Below are 25054 nucleotides of genomic sequence, written 5' to 3' on the forward strand. Positions count from 1 at the left end.
TATTACTCCTTTTAACCTTGACGAAGGCAGCGCTAGCAGAGCCCCTCCTTACATTCTCATCTTTCACAATAAAAGCCATAGAATAATTGCAGACTAGTATTGAGCATTGTAGTCATCCTTTGGTGTGTAAATGACTTGAACCTAACGTGAAATGGTTTCCGTGGTGTCGGCGGGTAGTTTTAACACATTTCTGCCACCACCACGTAAAGCGCTGTTAAGAAGTTGTGATCATTTCATGAATTTCTGAGAGATCATGTTCGTTTCAATACCCCTGGATTCTTTTGAGGGCCTTTGTCACCTGTTTGAAGAAGCTTAAACAGTTGGAAATGTCAAACTTTTTGAGTTAACAAGGAGACTGAATGCACCTACCCTGAACTTGGAATGAAGTACTTGGTCTTTGAATTTCTACCGTTTCTCGATACATCTTGGTGTGAAAGTCTTGAACAAAGCTTCCATCCAGACCGCTGATGCCTCAGGATCCCGACGGAGCCTTTCCAGGCCGGCCCTCTCTAACAAGATCAGACCCAGCCCTCATAGATTCTATTACCCAACCACTATATTACATTACATCTCCATTTACGAACCTTAAGCAGCTCCGAGCACGGCTGGGGCTTCGACCTTGTCAAAGAGGAGAAACTCTGACCAGATTGAGTAAGCGAGTGAGTGAGAGAGGAGAGAGAAGAGACGGAGTAAAAGACCTCAGAGAGACAGGCTGAACTGTAGGAAGAGTGTTTGAGAAGATGGAGAGAACTGGAGGATGGGAGGGGGAGGAGAAGGGGGAGAAAAGGGAAAATAGAAAATCGATAAGCCGGGGGAGCGGGAGGATGAAGATTGAAGGATGATGTGGATCGGATTTGGGGGGCAGGGGAGGAGGTAGCGTTTGAGAGATTGCGGTGTAGCTTTGGGCGCTGACGGTGATGAGCATCGCTGAAAACGTATCGATGGAGGCGGCGTGAGGCGGTGGTGACCAAAGGTGACCAGCTCTACTTCGGAGACGTTTGGGGGGGGGGGGGGGGGGGGGGATCACAGCTTTCCGACTCTACCGGTGAGACGGACAGAGTCTTCTTCTGTCACTGAGACGTGTCCATTTTCTCTCTCCTCTGATCTGAAAACATGTCTCGGGAACTCCAGCCGTTGTGACACTCCATCCGCCTCATTGTCCACAAGAAAGAGGCGGACGATCACTTTGTCAAAAAACTAACTTGATCTGTCAGTCCTCCTCACTCAGTCTTGTGTCCTCGGCTATTGTTGCGAAGACACTTCCGCCAACAGACCAGAAAAAAAGCTGTTTGTTCATCGGGGAATAAAGCTGTGATTGGATGAGTTTTTGACTTTTTAAATCGAGGCTGGCGTCAAGGATGCCAAAATGAGATAATTCAACACGATATAGAGCAAGGACATTGTGTACAAACATTCATGTGTCCTTCAGGATGACTTATTTCCCCCTGAGACTTTTATCTCGCACCATCAAGTCAAAATTGTGATTTAATTTGTTGCTTAATGACCAAACACCAGCAAAACTGATTACACTCCCATCAACTTCAGCTATACATTGTGTTTAGTGCAAATCAGCGACTGTTAGCATACTAATACGCTAAACTATGTTGGTGAACATGGTTTAAACATTATACTTGCTAAATATCAGCATATTAGCGTTATGAGTGCGATTATGTTACCATGCTGATTGATGTAAGCATTTAGCTCACAATGCAGCCTCACAGAGTCGCCAGCGTGACTTAGTCCTGTTTGCACTCTGAATGTTATTAAGTTATGTCAATAAGATGATGAGTGAGTAATCTTTCCACGTGAAAATAATTGCAGCTGAAATGCATGGCAAATTGCTAATTAACAATCAATCAAATAAATTCATTGTTATAGTATTGCTGTTGTTGAACCTGGACTCCATTTCCTTCAATTCATCAAGGATTGTTGATGGACTCTCTGCTCAACGTGGAGGCGCGGAAGACAAAGTTTTCTTCAAGAATTCAAGGTAACACGCGGTGAGTAATTGATGAACAAATGGTCATTTTGAGGGTGAAGTAATCCTTTAATGTGGCCTTGGACGACTTTGTTGGCAGTTAACCACTTCTTATCTACAGAGCCTCCATGTGTTAGGGAATCAAGCCTCACCCTCCACACAGGAGGCTGAACCTAAACTGGTTTATCCACTGAATCACTGAGCCACCACCTAAACAAGGACAATTTTATAATGCCAAATAATCCGCTCCATCTATTTTGCATTACAAAAAAAGTCACATAGACCCCTTTTGATGAAGAACAGCGGGGGGACTTGTAAATGATTCTCCATTTGTCAGAATGAGCGATTGTAAATCGCAGGCATCCATCGGTGATGGTGATGCATTTCCCCTCTCTCGGTCCGCACAGTGATTATAACTCTCATTTGGTTCTCATATTACATCACTGGAAAGCCTGCTAGTGCTCAAGGCGTGCATTACTTACAAACTAATGTACCCACCCAGCCCAGATATAGTACACTTCATGCCCTAATGTTGCCTGCTGCTTCATAATACGGCCATTATTTGCCAGCATACTGATGTTTTCTCATCATGTTTGGTAACTGAGGAATGTGCAGGCAGATAAACACTCGCATGTGGAGACACACAAACTCTTATTTCCTCTCCTCCCGTCTCTCTCCATCTCCCTCCTCTCCCTCCTCTCCTCGTCCCTCTCAGCTTCTCTATTTCAGACAACGGACCGAATGAATATTTCCCTTTGAGTGGGAGAGTGTAAAACAAACACAAGCCTGGATCTCCTTTCCCTTTTTCGTGGTTCCTTGGAGGGTATTCATCAGGTATTCACTTGCACTTTTAAAAATCTGACCTCATGTTGTGTCAGTTGGGTTTTACACACATACACAACTTGGCTTTTCAGTCAAACGTGAAGAGGGTCATTTGAGCACTCGAAGCCACCATCTTGTGCAAACGCCATCATCCAAAATAGCTTCTGATAAACTGATTCACTTCGTCTCCCAGCGCAAAGTCCTTTACAATGAAGAGGAATTTAAAGAAGATTGTGGCACGCGCTTGAAGATATAGCTTGGAATTGAGGATGGTTGCAAAACAGAGGATGTATGAATAATGAGACAGTATAGTGATTGTGCTCTAGGCAGCTAAATGATAGCTTCTCGCGAACGTCATTCATTAATTACTTAGTTTGGGCTTCGCGCCATCCTCTGCATCCACTCGGCTATCCGCTGGCAACAACAAAGAAATACAGGCCCTTGACCCAAAAGGGCTAACTGGTCATCAGACCGATCGCCGATGGGTTTAGAGATTGAACTGCACCTGATTAAATTTGCTAGCGACAGTTGTCATTTCTTGAAAATCCATGACTGTCGTCTAGAAATGAGAAACCTGCTTTTCTTACTACTGTGAGAAATCAAAGACAAATTGTTTCAAAGAATACTACAGATTCTGAGAAGTCAAACTGCCCGCAGCTTCAGCACAGTGCAGGAACAGAAAGCTTGAGAAGCGTAGGATCAGTAAATAAGAGCGACCCTTCAATTGGCCAATCATCATCTTAAGTGTTGCAATTTTGGGACGGTATCTCTCCTCCTCATGGTGACCTCACTGTGAGCCTTACAGCAACAACATAGTGCCAGAGAACTTTGGCTCAAAAGCTCAAAGATGAACTCCCAGTTCATAGCTTCTCCTAAATTGGAAATAAATGAAACAAGAAGAGGCATTTACATGACTGTTTTCCATGCAGTGAGTTTTATATAAAAGGTCTACGTCTCATTTCAAATGTAATTCTTTTTCAAATGTGTTAAATGTGCTGACCTGGGCTTTTATTCTGTTAGCTCCAACCGGCTCGCTGCTTCTCCAGGGTGGCTGTTCAATGCAGCAGGCCTCCCCGTGGCCACGCCTGGCGTATCGACTCTGATCAAAGGGGCTCCGGCGGGAAGATTACCCGGAGAGTCGGGGTTTCCGCTGGGCACAGATGGCACACAGAGTGGCTGGAGGCCCGGGGCAGGAGCTGGTGAGGAAAACCAGAGAGATGCGGGCACGGTGCTGGGGCCGTCTTGGGAGAAGAGCCCCATGGCCGCTGACAGTCCATCCAAATGGAGGCAATCTTACAGCCCCTCAAGGGAATGGCTTGCAAATGTACCAGCAGGAAAAGGAAAGAGGGGGGGGGGGGGGTGATGAGGAAGGGAGAGAAAGGATGATGTGGTGGAGGAGAGGCAGGCAATCTCGGTGTGTCCTTTGAAGCTTGTCTTATGGCTTTTTTTCTGTCAGGTCTCTCTCCAGGGACGCTTGGAGAATCTGGTTCTGGAAGGCATCCATACTCTAAAAATCCGAGGCTGAGTTCAAGCATCCAGCCCGGAAAGTGTCTGCATACAGTGAGGAGCCCCCAACGTAACCCGTGACATTCAGACTACCATTAGATCAGAGACAGTGACATGTGAACAAGGCAACGGCAACGTGAGTACCGGTATACACGATGCAGCATGTGGCTGAAGTAAAAAATTGTATTTCTGTAGTTTTGTTTGGCAGGAAGGAGGAGAGAGTGCAACCCCAGCTGCAGGTTCAGGACAAAAAACAGCATTCAAAGGACACGGGGAGGTTGTCTACACACAAAAAATATTGATATTGGGCTTTACCAGGCTTTTATCCGTGAAATTATAACATTTTGGTGGCGGAGAATTCACTAATTCAACGCTGTCCTTTCAACTTAATTCTGACTTTTCCACTGCACTGAACAAGTCCTGATATTTAAAAAATGAAATGCGTTGTTTATTACTGTCTTCCAGATTGACACATGTAAGCGTTTTCTGATCTGACATCCCTGTTAGCACAACATAATTTGTCAGTGGCTTCATAAACGGTTACAAATCACTGTTGCGAAACTAAATCTGTTTCCTGATCGGTCACTGGTTTGGTCGAGGTTTGGTTAAGTTTCCGCACAAAAGCGACTGGGTTCGGGTTAAGGAAAGATCAGTGTAGGTTAAAATAACTAGATGGTTCAAGGTGCATTGTGTGAGATCTGGCCACACACTCCAAAGGGGCAGCATTTCCCCTCCACTACTGGAGACATACATTCTAAATGCACAGTCATCACTAAAACAAACAAACTGGGACAAGTGCGAGAAAAACCATAACATTGAACCCTGCTAACCGAGGGCTTTATAGTCCGTGTAACTTTTGATAGTTTTTTAACAGATAAAATCCAAAGTCGCAGAAATGAAAAAACGTCTCCTACCGTCAAAGATGTCGCCTGGTGGTGGCGAGGATGAAATGAAAACGCAAGTCGTTTTCTCGTTTCTGCACAACACACAAACTAGCAGTACATTTACCCTGTAACTTTAAGGTGATTGACAAGTTCTCGTCTGGGTAGTTTTGCTTCTCCGCCCTCTCATGCGTGACTTAACGCTGCGGTGACTCACTATCTCCTCTCAAGGTTCAAGTGGTATTACAAGACAGGACGGTTCATTTTTGGATGGTTTGAACAAAAGTTCTCGCCAGATATTACACATTGCACATTGCAGCCGCCACATGTTGGACTGTTGGTGAGACAGAACAAGCAATTTGAAGACATTTAATTGAATTGGGATGAATTGAAATGAAGTGATTATCAGTTGCAGCAGTTGGCTTAGATAATTAGACTTAAAGAAAGTGTTTTGAAAAGTTCATGTGACCTGCACTTTAAAAGATACAGTTGTGAAGTCCCCATCTGGAAGTCTTTGTAATGTATTTGGCAACATGTTATTAGAATCATATCAATTAAAGCTTTGGTTTTTTTTTTAAACCAGTTTTCCTCTGAGAAGACCTGCATGCGTTTGTGCCTGAGCTCCAGTCTTTTCTGCAGAGGTCTCCGGTCAAAAGCCCATCTTTAGCCTGCTGCGTGATTGTGGCAGAGCTCTGTAGGCCTTGTTTAGTCCCCTAGTGCAGAACTAATGTGCTTCAGATCAATAGTGCTCAGAGGCGGGGCTGAGATGAAGTCTGCACAACAGCAACAGAATCATGGCCACAGCGCTCTCACACCAACAGAGACAAATGCTTCACACTTTCCTTGTTTAATCTGAGTTTAAAAAGGTATAGAATGCTATAAAAACAAGTGCGCCGGGAAAAAACACTCTGGGAATATGTGGTCTTTCTATTTGCTGGTATGGTTTTCAGCGTGACATATTTTCTCTCAAATGTCCACATTGATTGTTTTTTCTTCTTTCAATTTCTGTGAGGCAATTCATGTATGGTATTCTTCAAGCTTGGTCAGGACTAAATAGCCTTATCTGAGCCTGCCTCGTGTACGGCGTGTCAGAGACGATTGTTTTCGGAGGACATCACAGGGAGATAGACAGATACTGCCGTATGCCGGCTCCTTGTCAATTCTCTGAGCGGCAGCATGTGCGTTCACTCTGTGTTATCAGGTGGGAGATTGATTTCTGTGTCCATCTTGTTTGCCCTTCCCTTTGTGTTTCAAAGCTCAATTTAGAAAGGCCTGTGATGTATTGACGCACGCACCGTGAATTACCCTGCCGAAAGATGCACGCGCACAAAACGTCCTGCAGGAACGGATGGCTTCTGTCCTTCCATTTGCGACGGCGGCTTGTTGCCGTTCAGGGCACGTCCTCGTTGTGAGGCGGCGTGTGATGCCTCGCGGAGATGAGGCTCATGTTTGGCAACCAAATGTCTGACTGCAGCAGCACTAACTAGATCAAGACGCACTAAAATAGGATGTCAATGGCGACTAATATGAAGAAACTATTTGCCTCGTGGCCACGCTTTTTTTGGGGAGGGGGGGGGGCCTCTATTCGCCTTGCAAGCGCATTTATCACTCAGCAACACAATAAGCAAACAAACAAACACCATCACTCCCTACAGCAGAAACCCGCCATCCCCCTACACACACACACACACACACACACACACACACACACACACACACACACACACACACACACACACACACATGTTCCCTCCATAAACCTGGGCCTTTACTTCATTACCTCGACAGGCCGTTTGTAGGCCTGAATGCAGCACATCTAATTAAGAAACTTGCTTAATTAAAAAAGAGGCAATAAGCCTTTAATGGTGACGGAAAATAACGACCATGTCACTGAGGGACACAATAACGACCAAATGAAATACTTGTGCTCGTACTTAGACGATCCTCGACTGCAGCCGGACCTGCAAAACACTCAGCCGGCCGCCATTGTTGTTTGGTCAGGAGGACAAATTAGATAGTTAGTGGCTGTAATAGATGTGGCAGTAAAAGCTACCATGGTCATATTAGCTCTGCTCCCTCACCCATCAAGAGCCGAGCAGAATACCGGCCACTAAAGGCCTTGAGGAGAGGAGGCACGTCTCCAGAATATAGAGGAGCATCCAGCTAAATGCCAATGGGCCACAGTCATTTATCTCCCCATAATGTTTCAGGACTACAATTATGCTCATTCCGTCTCTGTGATGTACAGATCGGAGAGTTCAGCGGCATCAGATGGTTGTAATATTGCAAAGTGTTGAGTTTTTAATGCTAATTGTCAAACGTTTGACCTTGTTCTGCTTCAAGCCGGGAACACACGTTTAAAATCCTGTGAAAAAGACTCACGTGTTTAACGAGTGATGTTTGGAGATTACAGTTAGTTCAGACTTCAGTCTCAAACCGTCTAAAACATCACATGCATATTTACGAAACTAAAATGTTTGCTATAGATTCACAACTGATATCAGGCTGCATGATATCACACTGTACATACTGTGTACTCTCCTGTTCTTTGCACATACCGGCGCAGATTCTCCATGATCATGAATGTTATTCATTAAAGGGGTAGTTCAGATTTCTTTTGAAGTGGGGTACCTCTTCACTTCACGTTGCAAGGTTGGATCAACCTCATCACGGTCAAATACTGCAATTCTGCTCTGCTTGATACGTAATAAGATGATCTACGATAAATCCAAGGATTCAAGGATCATCAACACAAGAAAAACAAGACAACAATAAGACAGTCGTGCTTTCCTGCAGTGCTTTTATTTTAAATCTGCTATACATCCACACATATGTGGTAATAAAAGAGGTGAATGAAGAGAAATCTTGATTTATTTTGGTGGGTGTTTTTTGGGGAATGTGGATCGTTCGGATCAATTTGAGGAATGCTTATGGTTTACAATGCATCACATGTTGTGGTATACGTGTGTCATGCAGGGTGGGGCTCGCACTGGTCTGGTCTTTGTCATGACTAGGTCTCGGTTCAGGTGGTCCTGACGACTGGGTAGAAGTATAAAGTAACATTCATTGGAAATACTCAAGTACAAATATCTTAAAATTGTAACGGAATACAGTACTTGAGCACTTACTTACACTTACACCACTGTCAGTTACAGAAAGAAGGGAAATGTACAAATGCAAAGTTCATCGCTCGTCTTTTTCACACATAGCCAGAGAGTTATTTGGTGTATTGTCCCTTTAATAAGGAGAGCCACCATAACTTTTGCTGTGTGCAACGTGGGCTATAAATACCAGCAGCCTGACTTGTGAATGCATGTAAATACCTTCATGAATGCTAATGGCACATTTACATGTAAAGCAGCGCGTTCAAGAGGGTGAAGGAGCGCGAACGTAATGCGTCTGCTACATAACAGATGGTTGCATCCGGCTGTAAATTCCCTCACACAAGGCCATGATGTGACTCTGCCGGTGAGCAGAAGAGTGAGGAGGATGAAGTCAAGGATGAGCGTGCTCCTCGCTCAGTTTAGGCCGAGCTGTGATTGGTGGGCTCCAGTTGAGCGGCATTGTTTGTTGCCGCAGTGAAGCGATAATCAACGTGTGTCTATCGGCGTGAGCATTTCTGAGGCCCAGTGGGGGTGGAAAGAGTTGTAAAGAGCAGCGGTCAGGGATAGTGTTCAGGGTGAAATGGCAGCAACGGTCACGAGCTTTCATGCATGGGAAACAAGTCACAGTGACTTTTTAACCCGGACCTTGATGATGAAAGTCGGCACAGCTTCCCGCGTCATGATTGCAGACATGAAAGAAGAAAATAATTCACCTCGTTATTCGCTGCGAAACAGAACACACTTAGTCACACAAGGCGCCGTTTCTTATTTCATCCGAAGCCGCCACTGCAGCACCGCCACTTTATCGTGTTTCACTGTTTCCGAATTGATTCAATGGACTACAATGAGATGAGACGCTTTTATTCCCGCAGGACAGGACAAAAGCTCTCCAGAGTGGAATCACTGACTGGAGCTTCAACAGAAGAAAGGGGGGGGGGGGGGGGGAAGAAAATCCTCATGCGTCTGGGTTTCATGAATATGCCTTCAGTTTTACTTGTTGGTCTCACAGCTGGAAAAGCACCCAAGTAACTTTCATGTGAAAGTCTTACTTAAAATCAAAAAATCTCAAAAATCCATGTAGGTCTGACCCAGTGAAATTTCCATAACACTTTCAACTCAGTCTGAATTTATTCATGTGGAAGCTGCAGCATCTCGAGGTTGAATATGCACACAGATAGCTTGAGGGAACACACGGGTGAATAGGGTAAAAATATATATATAATAGATATCATCATGAAACCTTTTTTTATACGCCAATGAAGCATTATCTTAGTAATTGCATACATTTCCAGGAGATACTAGGGGTGGGAATCACCAGAGATCCCGCGATACGATATTATCACGATACTGCGATATTATCACGGTACTGCGATATATTGCGATATATTACTTTTTTTAACTTCAAATGATGTCCCCAAAGGAAAACTGTGTCAACATGTTTTATCTAATGAGATAAAGTTTTCAGTCTGTTCATCTCACTATATATTCATATATATGAACAAACCCCTCTAACACCTTCAGGATATAATGATGGCAGTTTGGTGTATGTGAGCGCTAATGAAGTGGAGATTTCATTATGAAACTTCCCCAGTTGATTACCAACATTACAACATTTATTTGCAAATGAGGCATTATCTTATGCCAACATTTGGTTCGTCATTTTAAATAGCCCCAAATCTCAAAATTGACCCGATCATGAGAAACCATGCTTTTGCCTGTCGTGTCTCCACTTAAACAGACGAAGGTCGTCGAACGTCACATATTTGACGTCCGAAAAGAGCTTTGGTGTCGTTCACCGCTCATTCCTATTCCACACAGCAGCACCATGTGACCTGCCTCGTCTGTCCTCCTTCACGATAAACAGAGTTTCACACGGTGCCCTCAGTGTTTGAGCGTCTGATGAACGTGCGCACGGTGTAGCGCTAATGGGTTCGTGAGTGCTGTTTTAATTTCCCATGTGGAGGCCGGGGGAGCCCGTCCTCCTGACCCTGGCATGTGTCGGATAGCCCTTCCAGAGCTCAGCAGAGAAAAACGGCCTTATTAGCCCAGTTCATTAAAATCATTAATAGTCATGAAATGAGAGGCACCAGAGTCCAAAAGGCTTAATGCTCCATCCATATTAATTAGACGCCCACAAATCTGAAGTGAGGGAAAGCGGGGCTGCTGCGGCACACACAAACACGCACACGCAGACACACGTTTAAGCAACCTGCCTACTGTGGCGTAACCACCCCGCACCCCTCCCCCACCGCCGCTACACCCTCCTCTTACTACTCCCGATTAAATTCCGTTTTAATTAAAACTGATCACAGTTAGAAACTGATGTGGTTAATTAACTGGACTCTGGTGGAAGTGGCTTCCTCTACATCTGACGGTTGCATTGTAAAACACTTCCCGTCGAAGGCAGCGGCGCTGCATGAAATACCGCCACCACCGGCACCCCCGCTGTCTTCAACCCGCGCTCCCCTCCCCCTCCTCACACAGTCCTCATTCCTCTTCAACTTCGCTGCAAAACTCAACCGTTTTAAGGAGTCCATGAGACTTCAAGACTCCAAAATCTCAAATTCGCTGCAAAACTCAACCGTTTTAAGGAGTCCATGAGACTTCAAGACTCCAAAATCTCAAATTCGCTGCAAAACTCAACCGTTTTAAGGAGTCCATGAGACTTCAAGACTCCAAAATCTCAAATTCGCTGCAAAACTCAACCGTTTTAAGGAGTCCATGAGACTTCAAGACTCCAAAATCTCAAATTCGCTGCAAAACTCAACCGTTTTAAGGAGTCCATGAGACTTCAAGACTCCAAAATCTCAAATTCGCTGCAAAACTCAAACGTTTTAAGGAGTCCATGAGACTTCAAGACTCCAAAATCTCAAATTCGCTGCAAAACTCAACCGTTTTAAGGAGTCCATGAGACTTCAAGACTCCAAAATCTCCGAACCGGATTCCTCCACGCTCTTCAATTTCTCTTAAAACTCACTATGGCTCTTTAGTAACGTCTAGTGGCAGCTACAGGAAACATCGCTGTAAAACGCGTGCTCTCCTGCACAAACCTCTATTTCTTTCACGAACTTCTATGTTTGTTCCTCGTTGCGCTGATATTCAAACGTACTTATCCCAAGCGAACTACTGACTTTAAAAATAAAACTGGTTGTTTATTCGCCAAACGAATAAAATCCCAAATGTGCGCCAGTGTTGCAGTAAGATTTTAGCAAATGTGAAACAAGTGCAAATCATTCAGTGAGTAGTTCAGGGAGCCTGGGAATGTGGAGCTTTTCCCAGCAACTACACAGAGCCTGTATGTAGTGTACGGGACCTGACGTGAAGTTTTTCCGGTAAATACCCAGAGTACAGCGTGTTTTCTACTTGTTTAGAAAGTTTAAATTCTCTGGAAACCTTGCAATGATCTACAGTAGATGTCAATGATATATTACAGTGATTGTAAAATACTGCTCATTGTTCCTTTAATGAGACAGAACAAGGCTAATACGTGACAGTCAGAAAATGATTGATTGATATCTTAGATTCTTTATGGGACTCAAGAATAGTGTAAATAGCTGTTAAAAGGATTTTCTTCCAGTGTTGCTTAAAACATTTCTGCTTCCTTTTATTGGTCTTTTATAGACACTTTTCATTTTTCATGCTCCATCCTTTTTACCTTCGACACACTCCTCTCCTTTTCCTCTCCTCTCTCTTCTTTTCCTCCCTGTCCTTCCTTCTCTTTGTTCGTCTCCCCCACCCGCCCACCCCCTCGTCACTGCTTCCATGTCTTCCTCGCCGGCCTCTGTCCACACGGCGCTCTTGCTAGCCGTTAGAAGTTATAGTTTGTGGCTGGTGAGCTGACAGCACTACAGCAGAGGGCGAGATAAGGCTGCGACCTCTCTGGCCGGAGAGGATGAGATGAATACATTTACTCCCCGTGTGATGGGAGGCCGGGTTGAGGGGGGTCCCTAGGTGCCTCCCCCCCCCCCCAACTAAATCTGCTGTATCTGTAACAAGGGCTTCAGACAGCGAGGAAGGGAGAGGTGGATGGACGGGTTAGGAGGATGGAGGAGGCAGGGAGGGGTTGGGGTGTGTGTGTGTCTTGTCTTTTCCCCAAGGCCTGATATTGGATGATGTCCCAAAATCAAGGCCTCCTGCCACGAGTCCACGATTCATCACCCTGAACAGAAAGTGTGTGTGTGTGTGTGTGTGTGTGTGTGTGTGTGTGTGTGTGTGTGTGTGTGTGTGTGTGTGTGTGTGTGTGTGTGTGTGTGCGTGCGTGTGCGGCACAGTACAATATGTCCTGATGTCTTTTACAGTCTGTCTACATCTCGTTTGCATTTCTCTGTTTTCAGCTCACACATTTTAAAGTCTTCATTATTTGTCATTTTTAAGACTTAAAAACGAGAAATAAACTAGAACACTGAAAAGAAGGAAAAAGATGTGATCTTCACTTTTGTAACTTGTCATGTTTTCCTATAATTTCCTGGATGTGAAGACGAGAGTAAACAGGTGATTGACAGGAAGCAGAGTAAAATGGAAAGAAACAGAGTTTTAAACAATTACATTGCTCGGGGAAAGTGTGTTTTTTTAATGAACAAGATTGTAAAACAGCAGATGTCTTCCTCTGAAGGAGAAAAACGAGCTGACCTGAAAAAATAAGTATGGTTATAATAATGTTTTTTGCATTATTTTTTCCATTAATAAGAAACTGCACATACTTTTTTTATTGTTTTTAAATGCATACCAGATTTGCTGTAGCGCGAGTTATCGCCCAGTTAAAGTCGTAAAGAGACTTGAAACTTGCTCGAGATACAGTCGATAAACCGTCACATCCACAGTGATCAGGGAGCGTTTCTCCTTAAAGGTGCATTCAATGACACGCTGATGTCAAAGCATTAAAAGTCAGCTGCCAGTCAGCCGCACTCATGATCTATGTTTGTGGAACAACGAAACCAAGAAGTCTAACTTTTTAATCCAATTCATCAAATTTTAAATTGTGTTTAAACTGGCTTGTATTTTTATCTTTGTTATTTATATCCATGCACTTAAATGTCTCAATGCTGGCATGTGTAAGTTACATCGTCTTTGTGAAGCACTTTGGTGCAAACATGTTCCATTCATTTGAGAACCTTTTTTTTGTTTTTTACTTTATGAACCATAAAAAAAAGATTAAGCGAATAGTTCGGCCAAATGTTTTCATTGCAATTTTTCTATTGATTCTTATAACTTTTAGAGGCCTGCAATTTTTCACAAGAAACAAGTACAATTCAAAGAAAAGTCTCTCCTCTTCTTCTTTAAATCATCAAGAACCCCTCAGGTTCATCTTGCTTGAACATGAAGTTTACATTCAATTCTGTAGTAATGCCGTTTAAGTGCTGATTGATTTTGAAATGAGATTGTTTTATGTCAGATGAAAATGAATTAAAAATCACTGGATGCTTGAAAACAAAATTCAAATTCCTTAAACACGGCAGCGTGCGTTGCCAAACGTTAAGTTGTGCATGTACAGGACGAGTGCGTGTGATTGTGTTTCTCCTTTGAATTGTGTGTCCACCAAGGGCATCGTTTATCCAGCAGCCCAGAGGCAAAAACAACCTGCTGCCAGTATTGATGGTTCGTCCTGCAGCACCTGTGTGGATTGGGTTCAGAGGTCACCAGTCACAGGCAATCAGGAGTAAATGGAGCCTGTGTAACACTAGACAAACGGCTAAGAGCTTCAGAACAAAGCCAAGGCTGCCGCCCTGTGTGTGTTGCTGTATATGTGTGTATTACTGCAATACTCAGCCTCCTTTATTTAACCCAGCCTTTAACTGCTGGAGCAGGATTAATTCTTGTTTATTTCCAAGCTTCTGACCTTCCTGATGATCCCTTTATCCTGACTTCTCCTCCTGGCTGCAAACCTCATCAAAAAATGCCCATCTTCTTTTTTTATTTTTAACTAAATAAAACGACTGCCGGGTGAGCCACTCAGCAGCCAAAACACATCTCCAATCCTTTTATCCCTTCAGTGAGGTTTAACACTCAGATCCTACAGTCGGCCTCGGCCCCTGGTTGTCCACAGACGAATCCAACACTCTTGTATTGTCTTATTGACTCTCTGAGCCTGAACGCCAAGAATCATAACAAGTTGTGGGAAGCGCCACGAAGGCAAGCCGGCGAATTACGCATCTCTGAGCGGGACGAGTGAGGGAGGGGGCCTTGCTCGGGGAGGAATACGCAAATCAAAGAGGTATTAAAACGCACCGATCCGTCGTGCCTTAACTCACTCTTACATCATCATAAAACATCATCCAATTTACCAGCACTGTCAGAGAGGAACCATTGCATAATGCAGCGTCTTCACTATGCTAATTCACCCTCAACTCAGCCATAGACTCGGACTCTTTTTTTTGTGTTTAGACTTATTCTACCTCTCTATAGTGTGTGCGTGAGTGCATTACGCTGTAGCACGTCGATGACTGTGAAAGATGATGGAGGTAAATGAGGCTCTCCAAACCCCTCCAAGCTCTCCGTGCAGCGGTTCAGCGATACCGCGGGGTATCTCTGGAAGAGCAATAGAAACACATTACTGGCGAAATCACATTGCCACTGAGGGGTGTAAGTTACCGGGGAAGTGGATGGAGCACACGGGGGGGAGGGGGGAGAGAGTCGGTGGTGGAGGTGGGGCTCAGTGCCTCTCTACAATTTGCTTTGACACATGTGATCTCTTTTTAATTTTCCAGCTGTGAGAAATATGGAAGGTGACTTGATTCAATTCTGCCTCGGCTGGATGCTGATGCAAAGCAGCGCACACTGACCGGCTGTGAACCCACGTCTGCTGCATTTGTAAGTTCAAGTGTGTCAAAGGGAGAAAAGCTCCTTCAGACCCTCTCACACTGTTTTATGTCATCAATCTGTGACTTTTGGTGACGAGCAGGAGACTTGTAGCCATCCTAGCGTAATGGCTCCTGTCCATCACTTTGGTCCAGACTGAAATATCTCAACAGCCACTGCAGAGACATTTTGAACTGACGTTCATGTTCCCCAGAGGATGACTCTAACTGACTTTGGTGATCTCAAGACCTTTCCTCTAGTGGGACCAAGAGGTTGCAATTTTGTCATTTTGATTTGATGGATTGTCATGATTCACCAATTCACTTTCCCTTCAGGATGAATTGTAATGATGTAATGATTATCTGGTTTTCCCTCTAAAGCACCTTACACACTGAGGGGCGTTTTTTTTGTGGCTATTCATTTGCATGTCAATTCATTGTTTTAACTTCATTGTTTCATGGTCTCCTCAAAGACAGCAAACTATATTATATATATTACAACAATATCAAAGACAGCACCGATCAGAGCCACTCATCTCGTTCTTACCTTTCACAATAAAAGCCCTAGACATATACACTGTGGAGCCTAATTGTTGACCAGAGAGAACTCAAACTCACTTGGAGGATTTTGCAAAAAGGAAACTTAATAAAATAGCTTACAGTACAACAATTTACCTTTGACAGACTGCCAGACGCTGCACTGTCAGTTGTATCCTGGTAGTTGATCCTCAACATGTGGAACATCTAGAAAGAAATGTTGCAAATGTGCAATGTTATAGGTATGAACAGTTTTGATTCATTTTATTCATCACATAAGGCATTAATTAATGCCGTCAGGTCAAAATTTCACAATGTTTATGACATTCATTAGTTTGAAGCCTCGGCTGTACATTTAGTTTATTTCCAATTAGCAAATGTTGTTATGTTAACACCTTAAACTATAATTATGAGCATGTTAGCGTTGATTCAAGTTCATGTTAGCATACCGACGTTAGCATTTAGCTTCACATATGGAATAGTGACGAGGAAACGTTCCGATCTTTTATACACACGGGCAAGGTTTCGCCTTCTCTACGCTTTTCATTTTCTCATTTGCATCTGTCGTTAAAAAATGTTGGATGTGCCCTGACAGCTGAAAACCTGATGGTGTGACGTGAACGAGCCAGCTCCATTCTTGAAGACAGATGTCCCTTCCAGTATCGGTCGGTAACATTGCATTGCTACTCACATCAGTGAAAACTGGGGTGGAATTGTTCATCTTTCTGTTCATTGGTTACAAAATCCAAGAGCTTTCATCAAAGCAAATATATCGCCAGTACTCTGCAGTACAAACCACCACAGATTTTATGTCATATTAAATGCAGCCAAGCCCATAGAATCATGTTGGACGATTCCTCGGCTCTTGATTTACGTCCAATGCCAATTTATTTTGGGAATACTGGAGGTAGCGAGGCAGAAACTACTGTAAGGGTGCGGCGGTCAGGGGATTGAATAGATTACATGTAATGTGAATGGTGTCGCAAGTAGCGACAAACCCAGAGACAATTATGAATTAGCAGATCCCCATATAGCTCTACGGACTGAAAATGTCTTTCAGGTCATTGTTTGGTTTTTAACTGCCCCAAAGAACGGTTTTGGTTCAGTCTCACCGCTCTCATCAGGTTTACAGCAGCATCAGGCAGCTGCTTTCAGTGACAAGGCTCTGATAAATGTACTGTACTGAACATTAAACTGCCCACTGATGAACATAGTGGAGCCTTCACCAGCTTAAGAGCCAGATGATTGTTGAATATTGGACTTACGTTCATCAGGTGGACACAAACACAACTCAAAATGAATGTTTATGTGTCTGCTGGATGTATGAATAACAAGGTCACCATATAAAGTTCATAAGGTGACCATGTCATATATTTGGTATTGAAAACTTAAAGATCTGGGCCAGAATTTGGAATAAAGTTCTGTGGATCGCTACAAGGTTTGTCTACCTTGTCTGGGTTTGCAGAGACTGACCCCTGGTGGGTCAAGGAGGCTGTTTAAATCAACCACACAGTTTTGGGATGTTCAACAACAGAGTGATCTCATCTGCCATCTGCTGGAATATAAGGTTCATTACAGAAGCGGCAGATGAAGTTACTTTAAAGGACCACACCAGGGATATTTTACGTTTGCCTTCCTTGTTACAAATGTTTGCCTTGCTGCCAACTTTGGAGCGTGCCGTATTGTTTCCATCCTTTGCGCAGCCATTGATTTCCATTAATTCCATTATTTCACCTCGTAGTGGCTTGAAACTAAAAGATGTAAAAGGTGCAGTGCAGTTTTTTTGTGGCCTTGTTGTAATCCAACATTTAATGGGTCAAATGTTTGGCATGACATGGACATAACAAATTCAAAACAATGGCCTTGGAAGATTTGGAGTGACATTAGAAATGAAAAAGGCATTAATGTATTATGTGGTGATTTTATTATACCTTATCAGCCACTGTGGTTCAGGTAAACACGGTATCACTGTACGAATCAACCACTGCATTACAAAAAAACAATCTTTTACTGGAATACATATCTAATCCAAAGACTTGTTGGTAATGTTACTGTTAAAGCTCTAAAGCTGTGGCACTATTACAAAGGAAACTGTGGTTGTCACACTTCATGGTTAATATGGTAAATATCTTTACTGGATTTCTACAAACTGGAGGCTGGAATGTGTCCAAAAGTATTTTTCACTGTATTATTTTGCTTCACAGCACTACAGCTATCAAACCAAACCGTCTAAGTGCAAACAGATGCTAATAAAATAAGTGTCAAAATCTACTATTAAAGGAGATATATTATGTTGATTTTCAGGTTCATGTTTGTATTATGGTGCAGCTTTGCAAAGGTATAGTTCCCAAGTTGTGGGTGCCCACAAAATAAATGACTGTGTTGTCTTTTTTTCACAGTTTGTGGGTTGGTAGGCACTCCAGATACCAAAATGTATGTGCACAAGCAAGTTTTGCATGACATGTTACCTTTAAGACAGTTCTGCTCTTATACAGTGTAGCCTATGACATATTCCTAAATTTTCCGTTTGTTCCAGCATATTAAAACATACATATGGGGAGTAACGGGGGTTAATGGAAGTGTTTTGCCAAGCAGCAGGTTGGACATTTAAAGCTGTGGTTATTTAGTTGTGTACTGAATCACTGTAGTACCCCTTTAATGTTCAAATATTGATTAAGTATCATATTTGTATTTTTACTGTTTGTAATCCTTGTTACTGTTGTTATCTATACAACTTTTTAGTTGTTAAATACTTTGTAATAACAGTATTAGTTATTTATATTGGTTATATTTCGGTTTGTTATCATTATTATTAGTGACGGTCGTTTCCCCTTTAATTCTTTTTTTTTTTTTTTTTGGAAACGTCAACGTTGTTCTGTCCAGAGCTGTGAGGAGGGGAGGAGATGGGACGATAACTCAGTAGGCTAAGACAAACACTCACAGGCAGCAGAAACACCGCAGCGGACACGCATCTTGTCACCATGTAGAGGCAGACAGACACGCAGAACAGCGCACTCAGCTTCATCTCCAAACTTGAAACCAGCATGTATCCTGAGCTGCTCTGACTGACGTATTCTCTGCAGAGATTTTATTTTATTTTTTAAATGCAGGTAAGCTTGTCACTCAGCTTTAGTCTCCTAACACGGAGGTGAACGATCTTCTTTCATTTCTGCATTAATTATTCACGAGCGACCCTGCGTCGAGGTGTTTTTGCGGGAACGATGAACTTTGGTCTCGTGGCGTCAGATTACATTGTCAGTCATGATGTTTTGTGTCGTGGATGGATTGAAAGAGTGGATTCCAGCGGTTTGCATGCCACGCAGCAGACTGTCAACAAACAGAGCAGACATGCGGCTGCCTTTCAGCACCAAGGACAGAGCACCGGAGGCAGCTGCGTAGTTTGATACCAGAAGCTTCTCCCAATGACACAACATACCGATTTACTGTTCCCTCTGTGACACGTGCTAATGTGAGTTTATCAACCGAGTGCATCGTCAGAGCTTCAGCTAAACTAAAATCTGAATCTATGCACCAATTTTTTCCCTCTGTTGTCCCAGACACCGTATGTGGGTGTATTACTCTGTCCGACAGAATTACACGTTGTCACTTGTCAGTAGAAGAGAATAAGAATCACATTGTCAAAATGTCATATTTCAACAGAATAATTACTGGGTGTGAGGATGAGCTATTAAAGATGAGTCAGTCTTTTAATTGTGTGACCCAAATTTACCTCAAAGGGCTTCACAATCTGTGCAGCTTATAACATTTGTTATCCAGATACTTAAAAAAAACTCAAGAAGAGCACCAGAGGAATAATCTTTTTTCCAGGACAGACCGTCCAAATTTGGAAAAATTACAGCATGGAAATCAGGATGTTAATATTACATGGATTGATGCACACATATATGACAAATACGGATCTAGGGAGACGTCAAACAGGTTCTGCATTTTTTACATCGACAGAGGTAGCTGCTCTCTTTCTTCTCCAGTCAGTAGGTCAGTCTTATCATGCAGAGAAAACATCAAATGGACAGTGTTTTAAAAAATCCTCACTTACCAGTAGCTGCCCAGATAGTTTTGGCTTTATGTATCTAGGTATGGTGATGTCTGTGACTGATATTTCTCAGTATGGTGGAAGTAAATGTATTTTGGTTTTGTGGCCTAAAAATCTAAAAACATTAATAAAAAAAAATCTCTTTCCAGAATCGACTTTCTGCTTACTCTGGATAATCCACAGATCGCACCGCTAGGAGTCTTCATTCACAGTATGTAAACACTGGAGGCAGAAAAGTGCTGAAACTTGTGCATACTCAGATATGTTTATGAATTTCGTGCCATTTCTTTCTTGCTCTGACTGAAAATGCTGATATAATGGATTCAACATAGTCACTTAGCTGCCTGGGACCAGCTAATCATTGAGTACCCAAAATATGAACAAAGTATGAATCTGAAAATGAGCCTGATTATTCTCCTTTAACACTGAAAAATACAATTCTAACTGTTTGGAAGCAGTTGTTATCTAATATGTCCTAAATTAGCAGACTAGCTCTGACACTTCCGCAAGGTCTTTATTTTGTATCTGCGCTTCCTTTCCCTATTGCCAAAACCTGTGTGGTATTTTTTATTTTATATTGCTAATCTTTTTCTCTTAATTTTGCTTTAATTCTGCTAATTAAACCAAGTGTATTCCACTAATTGATTGATGGACTGTGAGACTGTTTTACAGGAGCAGAAAATGGCAGCCGCAGACATCCTCTACTTCACTTTGTGGCTCACCTCAGTCTTCACCACTGGACTTAGCTGCCCGGAGCTCTGTACCTGCTCAGATAAATTCGGACGACATTCTGCTGAATGCTCCTACAAAGGCTTGGTGGAAGTCCCAGACGGTTTTCCTCCTAATGTGACGACTGTGAGTCTCTCCGCTAACATGATCACTTTGATACCAATGGGGAGCTTCGACAATGTCACCCGGATGACATCGCTGTGGATGGCCAACAATGAGATTGTCTCCATCGAAGAAGGGACCCTCACGCCTTTGGTTCATCTGCGTAACTTTGACATCAGCCACAATATGATTGTAGACTTTCCTTGGGAGGATCTGCAGAACCTCACGGGCCTGCAGCTGTTGAAGATGAACCATAACGAGATGGTCCACCTGCCGAAGGACGCCTTCTCCAACCTCAAAGACCTGAGGTCCCTCCGACTCAATAATAACAAATTCATAACTATAACTGAAGGGACGTTTGATAGTTTGGTGTCTTTGTCTCACTTGCAGATTCATAAAAATCCTTTTGCATGCACCTGCTCCCTCGACTGGCTCAGAGACTGGATTTCAACAACTACTATCTCGGTCCCGGATCAGAATCTGATCATCTGTGCAACTCCACAGAAACTGAGAGGGAAAACAATCAGAAAATTACCTAAGTCAAAGTGCAGAACCACAAATGTGACGATACGAACTGAGCCAAATATTCACAACATGACTTTCTATAAAGGGAGCGCATTGGTCTTGACTTGTGAATTCACAGGAAACCCAAAGCCTCTGGTAATGTGGAATATTCGCAGCAAAAGCCAGGAGCAAGAGCTGGCTTTGTCCTTTACTGAGGATGACTCGGCAGAATCAAATGAGGACTCCTCACTGTCTTATAATCCCGTCAAAGTCTTTAAGAACGGGACTCTTATCGTTTCACACCTCAGGAAGGAAGACGGAGGCAACTACAGCTGCTCGGCCACAAATGAGTTTGGAAGAGCAGAGGATTCAGTGTCAGTGGAGGTGGTGGCTTCAACTAAACCAACACACACCAAAGAAAAGGCCACAACACCTACGTATACTAAAACACACCCATATATACAGCAAACAACACACAAAACATCTCTGTTGGACTCAGTGCGTGGTCCTGATTTAAAGAGAAAAGGCATGATGAAAATTGGACCCACTTTCCCGCCCGCTGCGGAGATCAAGTCTTCTGAGGAGGCAACAACTTATCCATCACGAGTTAGTACGTGTGGCTTGACGGCAAACACAAGATACATTTCTAGCCACGTCTTTAACGGGAGTTTGGATGATATCAAGCAATACACATTTGACTTTGGTGTCATTGCATTAGCGGTGTCCGAAACAGAGGCAACTGTCCGGCTGAATCCTCTTCTCATACCCAGGCACAACAGCGCCAATCGGGCCGCCGACGCCGCCACCTCTGATGAGAGCTCCAACATTGACAGTGAAGAGCGTAACAGCCTTTCAGACGTCTCTGAAATAGTCGATTCAAATGGCTTGTATCTGTGCATCACTGGCGACCGCAAACACTCAGCGGTGCAGTGGTCGAGGATCAAAGAGGGAGTGAACACGTATCTGTTCAGCGGTTTGCGCTCCAGCACTAACTACTCCCTGTGTCTGACCTACAGAGGGGAGGACTGCGAGGTCCAGGTGCTGTTCACCACCAGGAGGAGGGTACCTAATCTGTTTATCATCATCTCCGTCAGCATCTGCCTCCTGACCGTGTCCACTGTGCCTCTCCTCGGTGCAACGTGCTTCCACCTGGTGTACAAATACCGCAGCAAGACCTACAAGCTGATCATGAAGGCCAAAGGCCAGTACCACATGAAGAGGAACCTCACCGCCAACTTTAACATCCGCGCACCTCACACCGAGTCCCGGAGGAAGATTAACGGAAGCCAGCTGGACGAGGAGGAGGGGGAGACGGACAGCGGAGACGGAGATAAAGAGGCGGACACAGAAGAGAGTATCATGACTGAGTCCTTTTCTTTGTCTCAGTGCAGGGGGAATTCAGACAACTGTGAGGTCGGATCAGAGAATAGTGATAGGTTACCTTTGGGAGCTGAAGCAGTGAATATTACAAGCAGCAACAACTATCCAAATCAGTAATTGTTGACATCGTTTGCTGTTTACTTTTTGCATGTGGGTAAAGGGTAAAACGACAGACTTCATGGAAGACGTAGACGTCGACACAGTGAAGTCACACTTTAACCAAATTACACATAGTGATAGACAATCGTGGGATGCATGAACCAGATTCAGTATTAAGAAATCTCCTGGTCATGTTATTTGGTCCAGCTATCGACAGAATTTCAGTAAACCTTTCAATAGCTCGGGGAGTAACAAAATACATCTAACGGCGTTACATCGTACATGTGCACAGGTTAATACAACACGAGTGTCACTCAGAGGCCACTGGTGAAGAAATGCTTTCACTTGGAGGAAATTTTGTCCTTTGTTTCTGTATTCAAAGCAGAAAAGGGGAGCAGCATAACGGTACAGCTCAAGTTATCACAAAGCAAGACGGTTTGCACGAGATTATTCTTTTTAATGAGAGGCATCCCAACGTGAAAATATGGTTCGTAGATCAGCAAAACAATTGAAATGTCTGGTCTGCTGACATAATACAGGACAAACTGAGTTAATGTAACTTAATTTATATGCAGACTGCTGCTGCTCGAAGTTAAATCTGGGGGCACGATCTAAGAAATGATTTGAATCCTGGGAAGATAATCGCATTTTCACAGCCGAAAGGCATAACTTGCACTTTTGTTGTTCCCCAGTTCTGCTTCAAATACAAAATAATGGTGAAATTACAACTTTCGTGTCGAGGTAATCCAAAAGTAATGTAATCAAGACAACATTGTGATACTTGGATTTGGTATTGAGTAATTGTATCGAAATACAGAGTTGAAGTAACCCTCCCAACCCTGAAAATATCCAACGTAAACACGAAGGCTTATTTGTTCATATGAGCTTTTTGTCCGGTTTGTCGGTGAGATATCTGTCTTACAGCTGCAAAATGTTGTAGAAACATTGAGTTAGATTAGCTGGCATGAAAGCATTGAAGCCTGAAATATACAATAAATGAGTTTATTGCTGTAGTAGTATAAGTTTTCTGCCAGAAACCAATCATATAAAAAGTATCACTGTACACATATTGCCTCTTTCTATTTATTAAGAGCATCTTTGTCAAAAAACAGTTCTTAATAAGAAGCTAGTGAGTGAAAAGAAGAGTAAACTAAAAATGTCACCGATTTTTGCCAACTGGAGTCCAGATGAGGACTATCGAGGTTTGACAACAACAAAGGGACGCATAAAACTAAATGTAACAACACTTGTGTCATGTGACATGCATTGCAAAATCCTTAGAGCAAGTGTAAACTAGATTTAGGCAGTATAAATGGACTAACTGTTGTCAAATATACTATAATTCTGCTTTGAACTACTTGCAGTAAACTTGTGCTGATGTATTAGGAGTGCAGTAGCTTGAAAATACAGAAACTTAGTCCTCTCATACGACTTTAAATGTTTAGAAAGAGTTGTTTCAAAGAGAAAAACATATGAGGATAACTGTTTTCATGTTAAATAAAACCATACACTATACACTACACAATTTCTCGCTGGTAAAAATGTAAGTTCAGTATTATCTACTGCATACTGTGTGTAACAGTACAAGCACCTCTGAGTGAGTATGTGAATTACTGCCTCGTTGTGTCTGGGTCACGTGTCCATGCCGTTGTTTTCCCCAGAGTACTGTGTTAGAAAACCCGCATGTTGCCTGTTGTTGTGAGCCGCAGTATGCTATGCTGTGTCTCATGTCAATCTTGAACAATAGACTTAAAAAGTAAAACAAATTCTGTTTTATACACCTGTAATAAAGGAAGCAGTAGATCGTTACCAAAGTGTTTAAATATCCTGATTAACTCTCCTTATCCTATGTGCCTCAATAAAGTTTTGACAAAGAGACACTGAATGATTGCTCATCTTTCTTTTTCTCTCAACACTTTTAGATCCACAATAGTTGGTTGTTTACGTGGTTAATTAGTTGGCTGTTATTGTACTTATAGTATCACTATATATGTAACATAGAAAACAGACTTTTTTCAGGTAACAAATGTACTTTAAAAAAAGTCATGTTGCATTTATACATTTTATTATAATAATAAAATGGGATACGGATGAAGTGATGAATTTAACAACATAACTACTTTCTTGTTTATTTGTAAATATCCACATGTAGGAAATACATCATGTAGCAGAAAACTATATTCTGTATATATAATTGAAAATATGATCAATCTCAATTTCACATCATATTATTCATCCCATAATAACTATGAAGCTGAGCTATAAGTAGAAGCTTCGAACAAATATAATGAATGTATTACATTAATAGTTGCTTTAACTCAAAGGTTACACTGGAGTATGTTGTTGTTCTTGTATGACATTTTTGTGACTCCAGTTTTGGAGATTTATATTAAATGAGAAATGACATGGTTCCATCTTGGTTGATCAAATTACAAACTCCCTGGAACATCATGGACAGCATGGTGAACTGAGAACACATTGAGAACCAGCATGTGTCGACGTAACTGCATTAACCAGAGGCAGAAGTGGACGATGGCCTCCTATTGACTGCCTGCCATTGATCA

General features: G+C 42.7%; 1 protein-coding gene across 1 annotated transcript; it reads left to right on the forward strand.

The window, feature by feature from the left end:
- Positions 1-18595: 18595 nt before the first annotated feature.
- LOC306792051 (immunoglobulin superfamily containing leucine-rich repeat protein 2-like) lies at positions 18596-22508 on the forward strand (the record flags this gene model as incomplete). Its single annotated transcript, XM_079289042.1, has 3 exons — positions 18596-18732; positions 19826-19887; positions 20349-22508. The coding sequence occupies exon 3, from the start codon at positions 20358-20360 to the stop codon at positions 22506-22508; it is 2151 nt and encodes a 716-aa protein (XP_079145168.1). The 5' UTR covers positions 18596-18732; positions 19826-19887; positions 20349-20357.
- Between the last annotated feature and the right edge of the window lie 2546 nt (positions 22509-25054).

Source organism: Melanostigma gelatinosum (genome assembly GCF_949748355.1).
Source record: "Melanostigma gelatinosum genome assembly, chromosome: 2".
Lineage (NCBI taxonomy): Eukaryota > Metazoa > Chordata > Actinopteri > Perciformes > Zoarcidae > Melanostigma > Melanostigma gelatinosum.